Source organism: Humulus lupulus, chromosome 5 (genome assembly GCF_963169125.1).
Source record: "Humulus lupulus chromosome 5, drHumLupu1.1, whole genome shotgun sequence".
Lineage (NCBI taxonomy): Eukaryota > Viridiplantae > Streptophyta > Magnoliopsida > Rosales > Cannabaceae > Humulus > Humulus lupulus.
Window position 1 is genome coordinate 171,782,448 of NC_084797.1, and position 18,482 is coordinate 171,800,929.

At 40.5% G+C, this 18,482-nt stretch overlaps 1 protein-coding gene and 1 non-coding gene across 2 annotated transcripts; one reads left to right on the forward strand and one right to left on the reverse strand.

Moving 5' to 3' along the window:
- Positions 1-203: 203 nt before the first annotated feature.
- LOC133779691 (uncharacterized) lies at positions 204-1,362 on the forward strand. The gene is made up of 2 exons (XM_062219621.1): positions 204-807; positions 905-1,362. The coding sequence occupies exons 1-2, from the start codon at positions 204-206 to the stop codon at positions 1,360-1,362; spliced, it is 1,062 nt and encodes a 353-aa protein (XP_062075605.1).
- Positions 1,363-18,375: 17,013 nt separating this feature from the next.
- Positions 18,376-18,482, reverse strand: LOC133780908 (small nucleolar RNA R71). The gene has a single exon (XR_009869715.1). It is a non-coding gene; the product is annotated as a small nucleolar RNA R71 (small nucleolar RNA).

Sequence of the window (18,482 nt, forward strand, 5' to 3'; positions counted from 1 at the left end):
ATGTCCTTATTCTTCAAGATCTTCTTAAGGGTTATAATCGCAAACAAAGTTCTCCTCGTTGCTTAATGAAGATAGATATCAGCAAAGCCTATGATTCAATTGATTGGGATTTTTTAGAGAACCTGCTGAATGCATACAAGTTTCCTGGCTGATTTATTAGGTGGATTATGATATGTCTAAGAGGCTCCTCGTATTGCATTCTCATGAATGGTCAGCTCCAAGGTAGCTTTAAGGGTGGTAAAGGGCTTTGTCAAGGTGACCCCATCTCTCCCATACTCTTTGTTCTAGTCATGGAATATCTTACGCGAGCATTTCATGGGGCTGCGAAGGACAAGAAATTCAGGTTCCATCCGTTATGTAAATCATTGAATATTACTAATCTTTGCTTTGTGGACGATTTACTTCTTGTTTGTAAAGCTCATGCTAGTTCTATTCAGATTATTCAACAGACTTTTGGTTCCTTCTCAGCTGCTTCTGGTCTGTACATCAATAATTCCAAGTCCTGCATATTTTTTTGGGGTATCTCTAGTACTGAGAAGGCATATCTGCTGAGTCTTTCTAAGATGACAGAAGGGAGTTTTCCTTTAGTTTATCTTGGCATGCCTTTGAGACCTACAAAATGGAAATCTATGGACTGTGATCTCATTATTTCAAAAATTAGGCAAAGATTACATGGTTGGGCTAGTCGTAACTTGTCTTATGCTGGTCGTGTGCAACTTATTCAGTCGGTCTTAATGGGGATAAGGAATTATTGGATGAGCATCTTTCTTCTTCCTCAAAAGGTCATCAAGGAAATTGACTGTCTCTGTAGGAACTTTTTATGGGGGTGGTAAAGGCACTAGAAGTAAGCTTCATCTTGCCTCTTGGGATCTTGTTTGCAGACCTAAATCTTATGGTGGTTTAGGCTTTAAAGAGGGATCTCTCTGGAATAAAATCAATCTTGCTAGATTCATTTGGGCTGTCTCTTCTAAGCAGGACATCCTTTGGGTTAAATGGGTTAACTGTATCTATTTAAAAGGGGTCCAGATTTGGGATTATGTGTTACATAAAGATGCTAGCTGGTACTGGAAAAAGTTGATTAAGATGAGTAAATCTTTGTCTAACTCGATCTTGAATGAAGCTATCATACAAGGGAAATTCCAGCTGAGCAAACTGTACTTAATGTCTATTCCTGGTACTCCTATTAATAGTATGAAGGCTGTTTGGTGCAAACTTTCAGTGCCCAAACATAGGTTCATTCTTTGGCAGGTTATTAACCAGAAGCTTCCCACTAGGGACTTATTGCAGCAATGTCACATACCTATTCTCTCTCTGTACTATCCGGTCTGTGAGGTTGAGCTGGAATGCCACTCTCATCTATAATTTGACTGTATACTGTCCAAAAGAGTGCTTCAAGTGGTTTAATTTGGCCTGAAAAGTTCAAAGACTGAAGCAGTTGGCTGAATGATTCCAGGAATGGTGGCTTGGCTCGGGTAGTCTCAGCCACTTTGGCTACAACTGTGTACTATCTTTGGCTTAATAGAAATAAATGCTAGTTTGAAAGTTGCTGCTATTCTGTGTATCATATAGATTTTCTTATTAAAGAATCGGTTAAAGCTAGAGTTCTTAGCCTAAGTTTTAGAGATAAAAAGCTGACTTTGAGGGAGAAATTGATGATCCATTTTTCTCTAGTTTGTAATTGAGGGGGAGTGATTTGCTCCGGCCTTTTGTTTGTATCAGATTGGTTGATCAATAAAAATTTCCTTTTCTTGATAAAAAAAAAAAGATTAATATTTATTTTAACATGTAGTTTTTCAAAACAAAAACTATATTGTTAAATAATTAATTAATTCATAATTATTCAATTGCTCATAATTATCACATAATTATTTCCTTGTCCTGGAAAATTAATTCATTTGCAATTAGGTTATTGTCTCTACAAATCTTTCTTTTGACATCCTTACCCTTGATAGTATAGGACAGGGGTGATCCAGGGACCATGGACCATGGACCTATAATACGAAGCTCCAATAAACCATATTATTAATTAAAATCTTTAATGTAATAATCTTATTTATTAATTTCATGATTACTCCACTATAAATATGGAATTGCACTCTAAGCATATATAGAATTATATTTACAAAGTTTTTGTAACGCCCTGGAAAGCCAAGACCATTATACTTTGTATTTTAAATAGTGCTGGACTTGCTAATCAAGTCATTTGGAAATAACACATGTAACTAGAAGTGATTAATGAGTTAAGGTTAAAAATTTTGTGAAAGGAATATTTACTTTCAGTAAAAAGTTTAAGTTCGTACATGGGATCTTAAAATAAACATTTAAAAAGTCCTTTACAATTCAAAAGGGTGGTTACAACTCATGCCGACCTAAGCGACAAAATTAGGGTTTAACCTTAGTTCCTTTTTGAATCCCTGGTCGTGGCGGTTGAGCAGGCTGCATATGTACACGCCACCACCGAAGCTCTCCAACTCATGGCTGGTCTAGCTCCCCCTTTCCCTTACCTGCACCACATAGCACCCGTGAGCCAAGACTCAGCAAGAAATCTTAGACATGCTCATAAGTAGTTAATAACATATTAGAGAATCATAATTATCATGCCTAGCGGTAATAACCCTACTCATGCATGCATTCAATCCAGATAAGTGCTACAGAGTCACACCGGGACCCGTTGCCCTAGATAAGTGACTGTAGAGTCACCCAGGGGCCCGTTGCCCTATTTTCTGTATGAACAACCTTAGAGCTGGCCAAGCATACCTGGCACTTTATTTTCCAAGCGACCATAGGGTCGATCAAGCGTGTTGACTCTCGATTTGGTCAACAACACGGAGTAAAGTAAAATGACAAAAACAAGATAAATTCAAGAAAAAATGATAAATGACACCAAAGTTTTAGAGTGGTTCGACCCCAAATAATGGTAATAACTTACGTCCACTTAGTGTTCTTATTAATGTAGAACCCCAAAAATTGTGATCAATGAACTAGGGTTCACGAGTTTCACAAGCTTGGAGATGAATACAAATTTGGCGGATAAAAAAACTCTATTTCTCTCTAAAAATCCAAAAGTCCCCTCTCTTGAGCCCTTTGAGTCTTATTTATAGGCTCAAGGAGTTCTTCTTGGGCCGATGGGCCTTAATTACATTTAATACAAGCATATCTAAATAATAATGGAAATTATAATTACTACATAAATGCGAAATTACATATGTGTGGAAAATATCTAAAATGATGCGACCAGACTGATCGCCCATAAAATATGCTGCCTTCTGAGTGAATTCTCTTCTGGTCGATGGTCGATCAGATTGTACTCACTTAAACGGTCACGTGTATCCCACTTGCATGTTAATTTTGCTACGTCATTAGGTAAATCTTTTTTGGGTAAACAAAGCGTATACCACGCTCCTGGATAGGCCTAGCCATACCGGCCTGCGCTTAGAGTGTTATTGCCTCCCTTGACTCATAAGTCAAGCCTTTCAATCAAGTAAAATAGATAAGCATACATTATATATTACAAGTATGTACAACACAGTTAACATGTCTAATAAAATAGTCCAAACATGGTCATAACAATGTTCAATAACCGGGCCAAGCCCAAATCACATACTGGGTGCAGTTTTCTTACCTATGGTCCAAGCACTGGATAGATAAAAACGACCCTTGAGCACGATCCTATCCCGAGCCATAGCGGTAACCTAGTCATAACCATAAATAATATCCTCATTATGCTTCAATCCCATAAACAAAATCCGGGACCAATCCTATGCCCTCGGGACCTCCAATTCCACCCAACGAGGTGGTGGAATCATCCCCCGAGCCCCCAAGTTCTTCTTAAGCTCTAAAAATGAGGCTTGCTGAAATTGACATTGGGCAGGGGTGCCCAAAAAAGTCAGAGAGTTCCCAGGAATTCCCCTGCATAGCACAGGGGTGCCCAAGAAATTCAGAGAGCCCCCAAAGCCTTCCCCTGCTTAGCGCAAGGGCACCCAAGCCTAGGGTAGGGGCACTAACTTGCAAACCCATAATTTTTGGGTTTCCACCTGCGTTTTCTCCAAACTCAACTCATCAAAACTCATCCCAAGTGCCAACCCAAGCCAGAAATGAGTCCCAAAATCAACATAAAACAACTTAAGCAACACAGTAACACCAAAAAACTCACTAAAACTCAAAACCCAAAGCTTGAGCTTCAAAGCTCAAGAACACCTCGAGAACACAAGAAATCCACATAAATCATAGGAGAATTCTTACCTCAACTGTATAATTCGACCCCTAAGCTGCTCCTAACTCAATTCTCAGCTTCAATCCTCCAATTTCTAAGCTAATTCTCCTCAAAATTCAAAACTTTACCCAAGTCTTTCAAGAGCTCAAGGGAAAACGAGAGAGAGAAAGTAATGGTGCTGTCTTTGGTGCTTTCTACCAAATTATGAGAGTTTCCACTTAATTAAGTCACCCCAAAACTTAGAAAAGACCAAACTACCCTTTAGTCAAACCTAAGTCCTTTAATGCCCTCAAGGGCAAAAATTGTCTTTTGCCACCATTTCTCACTAATCCTCAAATTACCTCATAATTCCCAATTAATCCCAATATACCAAATAATCACCAAATCATTTCCCATTGCCCGATAGACCCCGTTAATGTACTAAATTACAAAAATACCCCAAGGTTCACCCCGAGCTAGTATTTAATCCTGTTGTGACCTTTCCGCTAACTTGCTCACTAGGATCGTCTCATGTTGAGTAACCCAAATATATCCACATAATAATGTGGTCTCAATCAAAAATCACATATATTTACAAATATACCCTCAACGAGTCAAAATTATGAAAATACCATTCTAAAAAGAAATAGACCCACATGCATATTTAATACACTTAAACATGCAAGCATATTCATATCATAATATAACTCACATAACTCACATAATAATATACACATATATCACACAAACACATAATTCATACATAGTACCCATATATGTCCTCCCGGCACATTAACCAAGACACTAAGCCTTAATAGAAAATTTGGGACGTAACAACTATCCCCTCCTTACAAGAATTCCATCCTCGAAATTTTACCTGAACAGCTCAGGATACTGATCCTGCATATCTAATTCCAATTCCCAGGCCGCTTCCTCGACCTTGCTGTTCCTCCATAATACCTTAACCAAATGTATGGTTATATTTCTGAGGACCTTGTCCTTCCTGTCAAATATCTGGACTGGTTGTTCCTCATAGGATAAATCTGTCTGTAGCTCCAGATCTTCATAACTCAATACGCGAGTCTCATCTGATACGTACTTCCAAAGCATTGAAATATGGAACATATTATGCACCCCTGACAATGTTGGAGGTAAGGCCAACCTATAGGCCACTTGACCAATCCTCTCCAGGATCGCAAAAGGTCCTACAAATCAAGGGCTAAACTTACCCTTCTTCCCAAACCTCTTCAACCCTTTCAATGGTGAAACCCTAAGGAAGACATAGTCCCCCACTTTGAAGTCCATGTTCCTGTGCTTCAGATCTAAATAACTTTTCTATCTACTTTTCGACATGAACATCCGAGCTCTAATCTTTTCGATAGCCTCATTGGTCCTCTGAACTGCTTCAGGACCCAAGTATTTCCTTTCACCCATCTCATCCCAGTGAATGGGCGATCTACACTTCCTATCATACAACATTTCATAAGGAGCCACTCCAATAGTCGACTAATAGCTGTTATTCTAGGAAAACTCTATCAAAGGCAAATACTTACTCCAGGACCCTTCAAAGTCCAAAACGCATGCTTGAAGCATGTCTTCCAGTATCTGAATCATCCTCTCAGATTGACCATCTGTCTGAGGATGGTAAGCTGTACTGAATTTCAACTATGTACCCATAGCTTTCTGTAAACTTCCCCAAAACTTGGAAGTAAATGTGGAGTCCCGATCTAATACTACAGACTTCGGAGCCCCATGAAGATGTACTATCTCTCTCACATAGAGATTTGCATATTGGTCAACTGTATAGGTTTTCCTCACTCGTAAAAAGTGAGCTGATTTGGTGTATCGATCCATGATAACCCACATTGAATCATGCTGACCCATTTTCCTAGGCAACCCAACCACAAAATCCATAGTGGTGTCCTCCCATTTCCACTATGGGATATCGCTGGTCTCTGATGCTCAGCCTTGACCTGCTGACACGTTAGACACTTAGCCACATACTCAGTTACATCTCTCTTATCCCAGACCACCAATATAATGTCTTCAAATCCCGATACATATTCGTGGTGCCTCGATGCAAAGAATAAGGGGTAGTATGAGACTCATCCAGAATCTCCCGTCTAATAAAAACATCCATCAGAACACATATCCGACCCTTGTACCTCAGTAAACTCATCTCTAACACTGTGTATTCCCTAGCCACTCCAGCTAGGACATCCCCTTTAATCTTCATCAATTGTGGATCATCCAACTGACTTTCTTTTATCCTTTCTAGAAGAGTAGACTGCAGGGTGATGTTGGCTAACTGGCCCACCCCTAACTCTATCCATGCTCTGGTCATATCCTCTGCTAATTCCTTGGATATCTGCCTCAAACTGCATAATTGTCCCAGACCTGTCCGACTTAAGGCATTTGCCACCACGTTGGATTTCACTGGATGAAACAGGATTTCATAGTCATAATCCTTCACCATCTCTAACCAATGCCTCTGTCTCATGTTCAAGTCTTTTTGTGTAAAGAAATACTTCAAAATATTGTGATTAGTATGTATCTCACACTTCTCCCCATAAAGGTAATGTCTTCATACCTTCAGTGCAAAAGCACTCACTACAACAATTTTGACATTCAATGACTCCCTAAAATATCTCACACCATTGATGTAAGACATTAAAAATTAGGAGGGATTTTAAATGTCTTATGTGAGACATTGAATTTTTTTATTAATTGCTAAAGTTGTAAGACTTTAAAAGTGCAGGAAGACGTTGAAAATTTGGGGTCTAAACATGTGTCTAGGGGGGACATCCAACGTCTCCCACAGGGAGACGTGGGACACGTGGCACATCTCCTAGTGAGAGACGTTGGATGTCCCCACTGATTTAATATATCTCTTTTTCTCTTCCTTCCTCAGACGCACACATATTACAGAGGCTAAGCTTTGAATTTGGAGGGTTTCTCTGCAATTTCTAGGGCTCAAAGGTATGGTTTCTATCCATTTTCATGGTTTATGGTTAAATTTTTTTGAAATTTTTTTATAGGTTATGCATAAAGATGAATAATAAATGCGATTTTGTGTTAGTTTTACATTATTATGATTTTTTTTTCCATAGATTGTAGGATTTTCTTGGATTTTCCATAGTGGGTTTCTAAGAATTTTTTTTACTTGGTTCACAATGTATAATTTTTTTTTAAATTTTACATATGTTGACACCGTTTTTCATCAACTTGAAAAGGAGAGCAATTAAACAAAAAAAAATATCAGAGGAAATGAAAGAAGATGAATACATGAGATTTTTACGTGGTTCAATAGTTAAATCTGCCTAATCCACGAGTCTGTGTTATTAGCACTTGGGAGTTTTCTGGAAACTTTTCAGAGAATAGTTGCCCAGAGTTTATCCTCAAGATCTCAGAATTTCAGTCCTTTACAAATGGAGTTTCCTTCTCTATTTATAGAGAAGGTTACAAAATTCATTCCCACATATTTCGGGAAGATATTATGGAAATCAAATAATATAATGCTATTTAATGCACTATTTCCTACGTACACAAAAACGTCCCATAAAGTGTGGGATCAGATAACAAATCAAATAATATCCCTTAAACATTGGGATTGCACAACAATAAATATGTTCACATGTAACTGATTAATTCAGATACAGGGTTCATTACATCTCTGAGACTATCAGTGAAGGATCATATGATGACCGTGTATATTTCGAGTTTACACCTAATGAGCCTAGATTTCGGGATCATAACTTCTCATGTTCGAAATCTGGGTGTAACATTTTGCCCCCTCAAAAGTATCAGTTTGAATCCTATGAGAAGGAAACTTTTGAACTGTCCTTCTTGGAAACTGTACCATTAATTGTACTCGAGTGTGGACACGCGTCACCCAGGGATTGATTAATCAAAGTACTTGAGTGCCGTTTGTACCATGCGTATGCCCATTCGCCTGCCAACTTTATGCCGCCATCACTTCATTTGTACCTGACCGTCAGATCAGACACGAAATCTGGTTAATGGCTCAGATTAGCCCGACCTTTGACATTCCCTGGGGCCTATAAATATGTCCGTACCATCTCCTTCATCTAATTTTTGTGTTTTGAGTATTCAGAGAAAAAAGAAGAGAAACCAGAACTTAAAGTCTTTCTGTTCTTGCATGTTCTCCAAACCAAGAAAACAAAACAACTTTGGCTTGTTCGACTCCGTGAGATCATTCTTGCAACCACTCCTCCAGTCATCAATCTCTCTATATTTGCAAGATTCATTGTGTAAGTCTTTGTTTTTGACCTTATATGCTTATACATATTTTTTCCTCCATGCACGTTTGTATTGTTGTTGCAATGTAGGCACATTTACTAGTTTAACACTAGAATGTTTTAGCCGATACCGTTTAGCTCTTAGGTTCTTATGATATTATGGGTTCCAAACCCAGATTTTGCGTAAATGATGCAAATATGGCTCTTTTACTCTGTTATTTAAATTTCGGATAACATATCGTGTAGACCAAGAAATGGGGTATGGAATTAGGGTTTTTAAATTGCATGTTTCCCAAAATTATCACCTTTTTGAGTAACCGCCAACCTTTTCCCTGAAAATCCGGGATTCTAAAAAATAAATCCACTTTTCCCCCTTCGCGTCAAATACATGCTCGGAGCCTGACTCTTTCAATAGCTCAGGTTTCTTCCAAGCTTGATCTTGTTCTTTTGATCGGGCTTATTCCATTGTTTCAAGCATTCGAGCTTGAACCATCTTGATCTTTATCCTGTATTCCTTGATTTCTTGTGTGCCTGGCCCTTACCCTTTTCTTTCTTGCTAGATGTCGCAGAATCTTGAGAAACGGTGGGGGTCAGTGCTTGCAATTCCATATTCGCCAACAACTCCAAGCCCTAAATCGCCCTTTACTTAGAATCAACAGCCGATTCACGGGCACGAAGTGAGGTGCGAGCAAGAAGATATTCGAGCCCATTTTCGACGTCAGATCGACGAGGTTGAAGAACAAAAAAGGAAGAAACTTTGGGTTGCGATTTATCCAGACCCAGACCAATCCCTCTTGACCCCAAGCTTAAAGTAATGGTCGCTTTCAAACTGGGCGATCTCAAATTCTTACTGATGGAAGAATCATCAAGTCATCCATCCACCTCATAGCCGACTACCTTTCCAACCTCAAGGGGGGAATTCTTCGAGGCCGAGCATTATTGGAGCTCAGTTTCTTCGTTAGGAAAGATCACTAACATCCTAGCTCGCCACGGCCTAGGATTGTCAGGATCGCTGAGGTGTCAAGCTTCTACCTCAAACGAACGGAGCTGCTACGCCCCGGGAGATGGCTTTCCTGACAATAAGTTGAAGCTCGCGGCTTGGAGCCACGAGCATATGAAGCTAGGGGCCTTGCTGTCCTTGAGGTCATTTTTTAAGGACTTTCTGGATTTTTTTGGGCTCACGCCCTTCCAACTCCAAACCAACTCATACAGGGTCTTGTCAGCCCTAAGGTCGCTATACCACGAACTGAAGTGGGAAGGACCTTCGCCAAGAGAGATCCTGTATCTCTTTTGCTTGAAAAAGCAACCCCTCTAGAGCTTGAGGAGGAGATGGCTTCTACTACCTATCGATCTATCCCATGGAGAAGAAGATCTTCGAGGACATGCCCAACCATCCTCCTAACTCTAAGCTGGTGTTCTTTTGGACAAACGACCTGGCTCCCTCTAAGTATTATTCATTCAGACGAATTCGTAAGTATACAATCCTTTTTCCTTTCGTGCTCGATTTTCACTTAGGCTCGAACTAATTAAGATGTATTCAATTCTTCAGCCAGCTATCACTATCCTAACCCTACGAACGCAATGAAGGAGCACAAAGAAGATTTGCTCAAGCTTCCATACGGTAGGCGCTCCCTGTCTTATCTTCTCATGAAGATAAGCTTTGAGATTGTGGTCTCCTAGAGCAGGACCAGTCAATAGATGATACCGCCTACCGAAAGTACACCAAGTGGGAGCATGTACCACTCCCCACTGATAAGCTTCCTTCGAGGTGAAGCTTGAAAGTACGATCCCCAGCTCACCGTCGGAGGAGTCCATATTCAGGGAATGTGCCAACGATGAGGCCTCGAGCTCGAGTGACAGAGGTAAGGTCATTCTTAGCTCGGCCTTGTGGTCTCCTTCCCTTTTTAAGTATAGAACCGACACCCTAATCTTACTCCCGGATGATAGGGATAACTTTTATGTATGGTCTTGGGTAGATGATAAGGTCCATAGGTTCGATAGCTGGTTGGGGAAATACCAAACAATGTATAGTCTGAATGAAGTCTGGGATGGGATAGCCGTCCAATGTGGAACAAATGACTATAGGGACCTTTCGAGATTGACGTCCACGTATAGGGAAGGGACTTCCCCAGCCTCCTCTAAAGATAGGGGAATTACCTAGTCGCTGAGCACGAGCTCGGGGGAGAGTTCCAGTTAATTTTCTTGTCACTTGCCTTTGATCCCTTTAACTGTCTGCCTTACTACTTCTATAGCATTTTTAAGCTCATTTTCTAATGTGATTTGATTATGTAGGAACTATGTATTCCGACCTCGAGAATTCGCTCAACAGTGGCTCGGGGGCCAAGCAAAGCAAGCGCTCGAGAGCCTCACAAAAGACTGGTCGGCCTGCTAAAGTCCCTAAAAGGACCAAGGTGACTCCTCCTCTAGCTCCTCTTGTCGTGACCTCCACTCCCCAGGTCGACATTCCTGTGGAAGATGCTCCTTCTCCATCTTCTGCCATCCGGATGCTTCCAACCCTTGGCCCAGCTATGAAGAAACTAGCTCCCATTCGGGAGTGCCTGTTGTCAATTTCTACTAATTCTGATGAGTATGTCATCGACAATGCTGTCGGGACTCATGAGGCCACCCTCAGCTCAGACATCCTGTCTCGAGTAGGCTAAAGCTTCAGCAATCTCTGGGCTCGTCAATGGCAATTCCTAGTCAACGCTCGGGACTCTAATGTCCTTTATGACAAGAGTACCGAGCTCATTTCCTCGGTAATTTATCTTACTTTATTATTTATGGTGATTTTATTCGGAGCATGCCCTAACTTGATTTGTTTGTGTGTTAGGCTCTTGCTGCAGTTGCTCATCTAAATTACAAGCTGAATAATGAGGTTCACGTGAACATGTCTTATGCTCAGGAGTCGAAGGAACTCTAACTCAAGCTCGCTGACGAGTTCAAGACTGCAAAGTAAGAGCTGGAGGCTGAACTTAAAGAGAAAAACTCCAGGGTCGAGGAGCTCGAGAAGTTGAATACCGAGCTCAAAGAGAAGAGCTCCAGGGCTGAGGAGCTGAATGCCAAGCTCGAGGAGGAGAAAAAGGCCACTTTCGAGATAATAGAGGATGAAAAGGCTCGTCTTCTCGAAGAGTTTAAGCAAAGGAAGGATCGGGCAGTTGACATGGCCATGTTGAGGATTTGGGCCAACAACGCTGACCTCGACACGAGCTTCTTGGGTACCTTTGAGGATGAGCTTTTGGCAAAATGGCAAGCTCAGCTAGAGGTGGAGGAAGCTGCTCGGGAGGATGCTGAGAAGGCTAAGGGGAGGATGCTCCTACTTCCTAGATCTCGATCATGGGCTGCATCCCCTTAAAATTTTTGTAATAGTTTGTAGCCTTTGTTTGTCATGCCCTTGGGGAAAAAATAATTTACAGCTCGTAAAAGAGCTATTTACATTTGATATTTTTAATACCATGTTCGATTTTACTTTAATATTTTTGCTTTACATCTCTCAGATCGAAATATTTTAAGCAATTTATATTAAAGGTTTTCTTTTATGTTTTTTATTCGTACAGACATATCTGTTGGATTAAGCTCGAGTTTCAATGCATTCATGCATAGTTTAGTCGATGTATCCACGTCCGATCTCGTTATTTGTCAAGGTCAGAACTTACTTTTACCATGCACTCGAAAGTACTTATATGGCGTGTAAGATAGGTAGTTTAGTTATATCCTGCTTTTATAGTCACTTTTCCTCGTCCTCGAGTAGCTCCCCAAGGTTGTGAGGTTGAAATTGTCTTTTTGCAAGATATTCCAGCCTCAATCTTGACTTAATTCGAAGTGGGTTTATTTATATTCCATCTTTCTGTCAATTAGTTTTAGCTGGTTTGTTCCAAAATTATTTAGCTCGCGTCTGGTTTGTAATCCATACACTTATAATTTTGATAATCTGGTTTTGACCAAATAATCTTAGCTCGTGTCTGGTTTGTAATCCATACACTTATAATTAATAATAATCTGGTTATGTCCAAATAATCTTAGCTCGCGCATCTGGTTATATCCAGACACTTTTTAATAATGTGGTTATATCCAAATTATCTTAGCTCGCGCATCTGGTAATATCTAGACACTTTATTTTTAATAATCTGGTTATATCCAAATTATCTTAGTTTGCACATCTGGTTATATCCAGACACTTTTGTTTTTAGAATACACTTTAAACTTTTATGCCGGGTTAACAATCCAGACATTTTTAGTTTTTGTGTATGCTATATTGGAGTTATTTATTTTTTCAAACTAATGGTATATATACCACTGGATGCCCTCTTAATATCCTATGAGTGAGATAATAGGTTATTAAATTAAGAGAGTTTGCAAAAAATACAACACACTGAAATAAAAATGGCTTTTAGTCAAAATTGAACACTTTATTAAAAAAACTTTGTAAAGATAGACAAGCATGGTTACATGAGACATCATTCCTACACTATTGATAGTAAGGTCATAGATGTTCGCCATTCCAAGCTCGCGGTACCAATTCTCCGTTTAATCTTGCCAATTTATAGATGCCAGGTCGAATAACTGACTCGATTTGGTAAGGTCCTTCCCAATTAGGCCTAAGTACGCCAACGACCGGGTCCCTTGTAGCTAGGAACACACGCCTTAACACCAAGTCTCCCAATCCGAACTTCCTATCCTGAACCTTTTTATTAAAATATTGGGTAGCTCGCTGTTGATATGCTGCATTTTTGCAACTGAGCTTCATCTCTCCTTTCTTCAATAAGGTCCAGACTTACTTCGAGCTGGGATTGGTTCAAGGCTTGATCATAAGCATGGCTACGAATAGTGGGTATTTCGACCTCGATTGGTAACATGGCCTCGCATCCATATGCCAGGGAAAAAGGGGTATGTCCTGTTGAAGGGGTATGCCCACGAAACTTGGGGCAACTCCTCAGGCCATTTTCCCTTAGCTTCTTCCAATTTATTTTTCATAGAACTCTTGAGAGTCTTATTTACTGCTTCGACTTGGCCATTTGCTTGAGGATGGGAAACGGAGGAGAAGCTTTTTATTATCCCATTTTTTTCACAAAAGTGGGTGAATAATTCACTGTCGAATTGAGTACCATCATCTGATACTATTTTCCTTGGCATTCCATTTCGGCAGATGATGTTTTTTACCACAAATTCCAAGACTTTTTTCGAGGTAATCGTTGCCAGAGGTTCGACCTTGGTCCATTTTGTAAAATAATCGACCGCGACCACTGCATACTTAACTCCACCTTTGTCGGTTGGCAACGAGCCTATCAGGTCGATTCCCCACACCGCAAATGGACATGGGGAAGTCATCATGGTTAGCTCGGATGGAGGAGCTTGCGGGATTGTAGCAAATCGCTGACATTTATCGCATTTCTTGACATACTCGAATGCGTCTGCTTTGATAGTGGGGCAGAAGTATCCTTGTCTTATAATTTTCTTTGATAGGCTATGCCATTAGTGTGGTCTCCACAAAATCCTTCATGAATTTCTTCTAGGATTTTCTTGGCCTTGGGTGAGGTCACATATCGGAGTAATGGCATAGAATATCCTCTCCAATACAACCTTCCTTCCATAATAGTGTATCTGGGAATCTGATACATCAGTTTCCGAGCCTTGTTCCGTTCTATTGGGAGAATGTCGATTTTGAGGTAATCGACTATTGGGGTCATCCAGGTTGGTTCGGAGCCTATCATGCATACATCTTCCTGTTCAAGCTTGCTAATACTGGGAGTCGATAGGTGCTCAATAGGCACTACTTTTAGTGCATCGACCTCGTTGGACGTGGCGAGCCTGGCTAAGGCGTCCATATTTGAGTTTTGCTCTCGGGGAACCTGCTCTATTGTATAGAACTTGAAATGTTCGAGCACTGCTTTTGCTTTCTCTAGATAAGCGGCCATCCTTGTGCCACGAGCTTGATATTCCCCTAGGATTTGGTTAACCATCAACTGCGAATCACTGTAGCAATGTATTGCCTTGGCCTTGAGCTCTTTGGCTATTTGGAGTCCTGCCAATAGAGTTTCGTACTCAGCCTCATTGTTAGAGGCTTCGAAGATGAATCTCAAGGCAGAGTGAAATCGACATCCAGTTGGAGTGATTAATATAATCCCTGCCCCCAATCCATTTTTCGTTGGAAGATCCATCGCGTAAAGTTTCCACAGCTCATGGGTTGGGGTTACAAATTCGTCATCAGACACTCCCGTACATTCCACAATGTAGTCTGCCAGGGCCTGCGCTTTTATGGTCGTTCTTGGATGATATGGTATCTTGAACTGCCCGAGCTCTACAACCCATTTTAACAATCTGCCTGAAGCCTCTGGTTTGGACAAGACTTGCCGCAGTGGTTGGTCAGTCAACATGTGGATGGGGTGTGCTTGGAAGTAAGGTCAGAGCTTTCGAGATGAGTGGATTGGGCTAAGAGCCATTTTTTTCCATTAATGGGTATCTCGATTCTGCCCCTAGTAACCTCTTGCTAACATAGTACACTAGTTTTTGTACCTTCTGATCTTCTCTGACAAGCACGCCGTAGATGGCGTGCTCGGTTGTAGCAAGATACAGATATAAGACTTCTCTTGTGATAGGTTTCGACAAGATGGGAGGTTCCGCGAGGTATTTCTTTAGGTCTTGGAATGTGTGCTCGCATTCTTCTGGCCACTCAAATTTCTTGCCTCCTCTCAAAAGATTGAAGAATAGAAGACACGGTCTGTAGATTTAGAGATAAATCTACTTAATGCCGCCATCCGTCTAGTTAAGCTTTGGACATATTTATGCTTTCGAGGTGAGGGCATGTCAATTAGAGCCTAGATCTTGTCAGGATTAACCTCTATTCCTCGCACATTTACTATGAAGCCTAAGAACTTCCCCGATGATACTCCGAAAGAACATTTTTGGGGAATGAGCTTCATGTTGTACTTCTGCAGCACAATAAACCATTCTTCGAGGTCGTCCACATGGTTATTGTTATGTTTAGGACTAACATATCATCAACATACACTTCCATGTTATTACCTATCTGCTCGGAGAACATCATGTTTACAAACCTTTGGTACGTCGCTCCCGCATTTTTTAGCCCGAAAGGCATGACATTGTAATAGTACAACCCTTTATCTGTTACAAAACTTGTATGCTCTTAGTTCGGCACATGCATGGCGATCTGGTTATATCCAGAATAAGCATCCATGAATGACATAAGACCGTGTCCAGGTGTGGCATCTACGAGTTGATCGATTCGAGGTAGGGGAAAGCAATCCTTAGGGCATGCCTTGTTGAGATCGAAGTAGTCGATGCAAGTTCGCCATGTTCCGTTAGGTTTCAGAACCAAAACCAGGTTGGTGACCCAATCAAGGTAGAAGGCGTCTCGTATAAATCGGTTCGCCTTTAACCTATCGACTTCTTCCTTCAAGGCTTTCTTCCTATCATCGTCCAGGAGTCTTCGTTTTTGCTGCTTCAGGGGGAAGCTCTTGTCAATGTTAAGTGCATGACTTATCACATTCAGACTTATTCCTACCATGTCTGAATGTGACCATGCGAAAACATCCTGGTTCTCACTCAAGAAGAAAATTAATTGCTACTTTGTTTTTTCTGAAAGGTTTTTCCCCACCTTCACAGTTTTTGGGGGATCAACTTCTTCGAGCTCCTCTAGCGACTCGAGTTCAACCCTTTCTTCTATTCTTGGATCGATCTCTTCGTCTATTTCGAAGAATGTCGCATCCTTATTCTGAATCAAAACAAGTGTTTGTGCACTTGTTTGCTTTTTCCCTCTAACGGAAAAGCTGTAGCATTACCTCCCTGCAATCTGGTCTCCTTTAAGAGTCCCGATGCCACTAGAAGTCGGGAACTTGATGGCTAGGGATGTAAACGGGGTGGGGCAGGGTCGGGGATGGCTCCCCCATCCCCGCCCCGTCTCGGGGTCGGGGCCCTATCGGGTACCCGTTTAATAAAAATGTTTAATTTTTTTTCTAAAATTAATAAAATAAATTAAAATAATTAATACTTTTTAATATAAAATAATTAAAAAACAATAAATTATACCATTAATATATATATATTTTCTATAAATCATTATATTATATATTTTTAATAATATCTATATTAAAAATATAAATTACAATGTAAACGGGGCAGGTTCGGGACGGGGGTCATGTTCCCCGCCCCCGCCCCATTAGGGGCGGGTCCCCACGGGGACCTACCCTATGGGTTAAATTGACATCCCTATTGATGGCCAGATGCCTAACGGACGAAACTTCCCCCAACCCTACTAGGGTGGGTCTCCCGAGCAGTACGTTATAGGCCGATGGGAGATCCACCACGACGAATTCCACCATCTTGGTTACCGAGACTGGGTAGTCTCCCAAGGTTACAGGGAGTTCAATGGATCCCATACAGGCTTTGTAGAGGATATTTACCAAGCTCCCATTATCAATTAGGACTCGGTGTACCCTCTTGTTCGCGAGCTGAAGGGTAATGACCAGGGGGTCATTATGGTGGAACTAGACATGAGACGCATCCTCTTCAGTAAAGGTTATGGGTTGTGTTTCAACCCTTTGTTGTTTCGGAGCTCTAGGTTCGGGTTCGTAGGGAGAGCCGTCACCAATTTTTAACTCATTGACATATCTTTTATGGGCATTCTTGCCCGAGCCTGTGATGTGAGGTCCCCCTGAGATGGTTATCACATCCTCTCCATCAATCTGAGGGGGTCGCTCATCCTCCCGAGGTCGAGTGTTATTGTTTTGGGTAGGTAGTGCAACTACTACCCTTTGACTGGTGGAAGCCTGGTTGGGATTTCGGTTTCTTACATATTGCCCAAAATATCCCCTCGAGATCAATCCTTCGATCTTATCTTTCAACTGCCGACACTCATCGGTTGCATGTCCGATGTCTCGGTGGAATCTGCAGTACTTTTTGGAGTCTCTTTTTGCCTTTTGGTTCCTCATGGGATCAGGTCGTCTGAAAGAGACTTGGTTTTCATTAGCCAGGTAGATATTCTCCCGAGACTCATTGAGCTCAGTATACACTTTGTATACGAAGAGGTATCTTTCCCCTTTCTTCTTCATTCCCCCATCCGCCTCGGGGTTATTCCCTTCATTTTTCTTTCTCTTAGCGTAATTGTGAAAAAAAATACTTGAAAAAAAAGAGAAACCTAAATCTTGTCCTTTCACCATAAGCAATTTTTGTTTAAAGGAAATTTGAACAAAATTCCCAATTCGCCTCTACTAATTAACCTCGGGGAGTTATTAGTAGTGTGCGAGTAAGTAGAATCAAATAGGCCTGGGGACAAGTAAACCATAAAAATTATATTGTTGTGAGATCTCTAAAAAAAATTCTAAGTATGCTCTGTGGTTGTGGTTTTAACTGATCTTCCACATCAGAAAATTATTTGTTTGAGATTATCTCTGTTGCTTTGTTTGTGAAAATTGAATGTATCATTGTGGACGTAACTCTAAAAATTGATTAGTAAAAAGACGTTTATCTTTGTTTGAAATTGAAAGTGTGAGTAAAAATTTGAGCATCATGGAACCAATTGCTAATCCTGTTGATGAAAATGTTGTGCTTGAAAAAACTTTGCTTGAATATTTTGCACCTATTTCATCTAATGCTCCTTCATGCATTGTTTTTCCTATAACTTCTGCTACTCATTTTGAGATTAAACCATCAATCATTCAATTGTTGCCATCTTTTTATGGGTTAGATAGAGATGATCCTTACATGCATGTCAAAGATTTCTTAGAAATTTGCTCAACATTAAAATTCCAAAACTTTTCTGATGAGTCGGTCAAACTAAGATTGTTCCCTTTTTCATTAAAATACAAATCAAAAGCTTGGTTAAATTTCCTTCCCACAGGGTCTATAACTACATGGGATCAACTTTATAATAAATTCTTGCTAAATTTTTTTCCTATGTCTAAAACTGATAGTCTAAGGAGAGAAATCTCCGAGTTTTTTCAAAAAGATAATGAAGAGTTTTATGAATGTTGGGAAAGATTTAAAGATTTATTATTAAAATGTCCTCATCATGGTTT